The sequence below is a fragment of the Nuphar pumila genome, chromosome 1 (assembly GCF_984573655.1).
Source record: "Nuphar pumila chromosome 1, dmNupPumi1.hap1.1, whole genome shotgun sequence".
Taxonomy (NCBI): Eukaryota; Viridiplantae; Streptophyta; class Magnoliopsida; order Nymphaeales; family Nymphaeaceae; genus Nuphar; species Nuphar pumila.
In genome coordinates, this window is record NC_143249.1 from 117226817 (window position 1) to 117230347 (window position 3531).

The 3531-nt window shown below is 39.8% G+C and overlaps 1 protein-coding gene across 1 annotated transcript; it reads left to right on the forward strand.

Annotated features, from left to right (window-relative positions):
• The first annotated feature begins 222 nt into the window (after positions 1 to 222).
• Positions 223 to 3132, forward strand: LOC149849116 (AP2-like ethylene-responsive transcription factor AIL5). Its single transcript, XM_090007205.1, has 8 exons — positions 223 to 536; positions 909 to 991; positions 1119 to 1127; positions 1257 to 1345; positions 1429 to 1502; positions 1732 to 1782; positions 1972 to 2018; positions 2241 to 3132. The coding sequence occupies exons 1-8, from the start codon at positions 223 to 225 to the stop codon at positions 2885 to 2887; spliced, it is 1314 nt and encodes a 437-aa protein (XP_089863331.1). The 3' UTR covers positions 2888 to 3132.
• The last annotated feature ends 399 nt before the right edge of the window (positions 3133 to 3531 follow it).

Genomic DNA, 3531 nt, shown 5'->3' on the forward strand with positions numbered 1-3531 from the left:
CAGAAGGTGCTAGAAAAAGGAAGACATGGGTTCTTCCTATAATTGGCTAGGCTTCTCCCTTTCACCTCTGGAGATGGTGGAACCTTCTAGAAGCACCCATCCGCCTTCCCAAACCGCACAGCTCTGCATCCTTGAAGCCTTCACCAACAACGGCAAACTCTCGCTCTCTCATCTGGTTTTTAATAGTGGTTGTCTCTCTCTCTCTCCCTCTTTAAAATATATATGCAAATATTATCAGGTTGGTCTTCTTGCTCGGAGGAGAAGCAGGCGGCGGCGCCGAAGCTGGAGGACTTCCTCGACGGTGGGGCGTCGGTGGGTAGATTTCCCGGCCACCCCTGGCCGGCGCCGGAGCTCCAGGAAGCCCGGCCCTACGACGCCCATCTGAAGGTGGAGGCTGCCGGCGGTGGGCTCGAGCACCACCTCAGGAGCAGCGACCAGCCCGACGTGGACGGCAGTGCTTTGCCGATTGAGTCGGTGTCCAAGAAATCCATCGATACTTTCGGTCAGAGGACATCCATCTATAGAGGGGTAACAAGGTCATTATCAAACTTGTTATTTTTCGTTGTTATCGTTATTATCATCACCATCATGATTATTATCATTTATATCGCATGATAGCATTTTTCTCTGTCTTACTGTTTATTATCATCAACCTTTATTGTTCTTTATTATTGTTACGTATGTCAATAAAAAAAGGTTCAATGATTTTATTAAAAAAAAAAGAGCAGAAAAGGAAGAATGGGTTGAAATGCATCATATAATGCATTGGTGTTAATCATAAATTCCATGATTAAAAAGTGAAAAATCGAAGCATAAAGATTATGGTTTAGCTGTTTTCCTCTCTTTTTTTTGGGGAAAAATGACGTTTTTTTATCTTTTTTTTTTTGAAAAAAAAATGATGTGTGCAGGCATAGATGGACTGGCCGGTATGAAGCTCATCTATGGGATAATAGTTCGAGAAGAGAAGGTCAAACTAGAAAAGGGAGACAAGGTATTATTTTTTCATTTTTCTTTTTGATTTTTGTGATTTTTTATATGAATTAATTCTCTTTAGTATTGATTGGTTTTTTTCTTTTGCATGAATGATTGGGAACATGGGTGCCATTTTTTTTTTCCAGTCTATTTGGGTGAGTATTTTTTGTTTTAACTGAGTTTGGATTCCAATGAAAACAAATGGTTACTTTATTTTGGATTGGTGTCTCTTGGGTATCGTTTTTCATGATGAGTCGTTTATTGGGTTTCATGTGATTTTGCAGGTGGGTATGATAAAGGGGAAAAGGCAGCACGAGCATATGACCTTGCAGCTCTGAAGTACTGGGGTCCAACCACCACTACTAACTTTCCGGTGAGGTGGTCGGATTCCGATGAGTTTGTGCTAGGCTAAGGTAGTATGCTTGAAAGTGACACAATTTCTTTTTGTTTAATTAGGTTTCTAACTATGAGAAAGAGATTGAGGAGATGAAGAACATGACTAGGCAGGAGTTTGTTGCATCTCTCAGAAGGTGTACTACCATCTCTAACAGTTTCTGTATGGAATCTTTCGAAACAAAGCTGAGGCCTAACCTAATATTTTTTAGTGAGTTTTTATGCTGCCGGGACGGTATCCGTAGGTACCGCAGGCTAAGCCCAATGTTGTCGGGTCTCTCATCCCAGTGCGGTTTCTCCGTGTAATTGTCGGGAAAAAAACATAAGGCTAGATATTATCCTGATTTGGGCTATTGGATATTGCAGGAAAAGTAGTGGGTTCTCCAGAGGGGCTTCCATCTACAGAGGAGTCACAAGGTTTGATCTGTTGGGCTGTATTTAGTATTTGCCTTGTCTGGGTTATTTTGGGTGACCCACATTGGGCTTGTGAAAGTAGCGGAAATAAACTTTTGTGGGTAAAGAAGGAAACCAATAATTTCAGCATACACAACATTAATGAATAATAATAAGCAAATCTTTAACATAATTTCTTTGTGGAATTTTCAGACACCACCAGCATGGAAGATGGCAGGCAAGAATAGGGAGGGTAGCAGGCAATAAAGACCTCTATTTAGGGACTTTCAGTAAGTATTATTTACTTTGAGTAAGTAATATTTACATCCCATGACTTTTCTCTTCCATCTTTGTACCAGACAGTACACATTTATTTGTTTTTATATCTATCAACAGTAGAGACAGCCATAAATTTCAGTTTTCTAACTGCAAATGGCAGATGCTTATTATTATTTTTTTCTTTTGAAAATTTCATCCAAAAGCTACTCAGGAAGAAGCAGCTGAGGCTTATGATATTGCAGCTATTAAATTCAGAGGTATGAATGCTGTAACAAACTTTGACATGAGCAGATATGATGTGAAAAGCATAGCCAACAGCAGTCTACCCATGGTGGGAATCTCTAACAGGAACAATAAGAGCTCAGAATCTTCTTCTGATAAGAGCATTGAAGGGAAGGCCATGGATGACCATGAATCACAACCAAACATCCCCTTTGCTATAACCATCAAACCAGAAAATGAATGGCCCCTCTCAGCATTCCACAACACCATTCAGAGTCATAACGCTTCTACTTTCCTCAACCCCTCTGACATTGAAGCCCCTGCGACCATGGACTTCTCCTCAACATCTGATTTCCATCAGAACAGCAATGTCTACCTCAACAACGGGATCATGTTGCAGTACTCATCATCGACAGATTCAAATATGATGCTAGCCACCGACCCGGTTGCAGCCACAGCAGCAAGAAACTTGTACTACATGTATCAGCAACCGTCAGGCTTCATTAGAACGAGTGGCTATGAAAGCCCTGCTAATTACACTAATTGGGTTGCTCCCCCTGTGCAAGCATTTCAAGGTTCAAGGCCCAACCTTGGAGTTCTGCAGACACCCATCTTCAGTATGGAGTGAGGGAAAAATAGAAGATGAGGAATCTCAGAAGAGAGGGACACTAGCCAGCTTAGACCTGCAACATGACATGAATACAACTGACTATTGAGGAATTCTAGTTGCCAAAGAACAAGACTAACGGAAAATCATAGTTAGAATCATGTTTTTTTAGTTTCTTCTTCTATACAAACTCTTCTTCCTTTTATGCCCTCTTGTACTTTCTGATAGTAGGATAAACAGGTTTATGTAGTTCTACTATATCTTGAATTTCCTGCCTTTTTGTGTTTATGCAACGAAAAAATGAAAACTCCATAAAAGGGTATTCACATGTCATTAAATCATTTGAATCCTTGTTCAAATCCATCAAGAAAGTTAATGGTGTAAAAAATTAAAATATCAACATTGATCTCTTTTGGAATGGAGTGTTGAGCGTATATGATATACATGCATGGCTCTGCATGTGCATGTGAGTGACTGTATAACAAATTCTCTTTCTTTAAAGAAGTCCTACATTGAGACAAGAAAGTAAAATTAAGAAATGGATGATTTTCTTTAATGGGTTATCATGGAAATTATTATATTGTTTTTCCATTGCACTCATCTTAAAAGAATCAGAAATCGATCTATGGTGTTTTCTTGTCACAAGCCACATTTGGGGGTTAGGA

Bases quoted from the DNA above. Each gene is read 5' to 3' on its own strand.
- LOC149849116 (XM_090007205.1), top strand. From the start codon at position 223: ATGCAAATATTATCAGGTTGGTCTTCTTGCTCGGAGGAGAAGCAGGCG. The intron at 1,346-1,428 runs GTGAGGTGGTCG...TTGTTTAATTAG, and splicing joins CCACCACTACTAACTTTCCG to GTTTCTAACTATGAGAAAGA. The intron at 1,503-1,731 runs GTGTACTACCAT...TGGATATTGCAG, and splicing joins TTTGTTGCATCTCTCAGAAG to GAAAAGTAGTGGGTTCTCCA.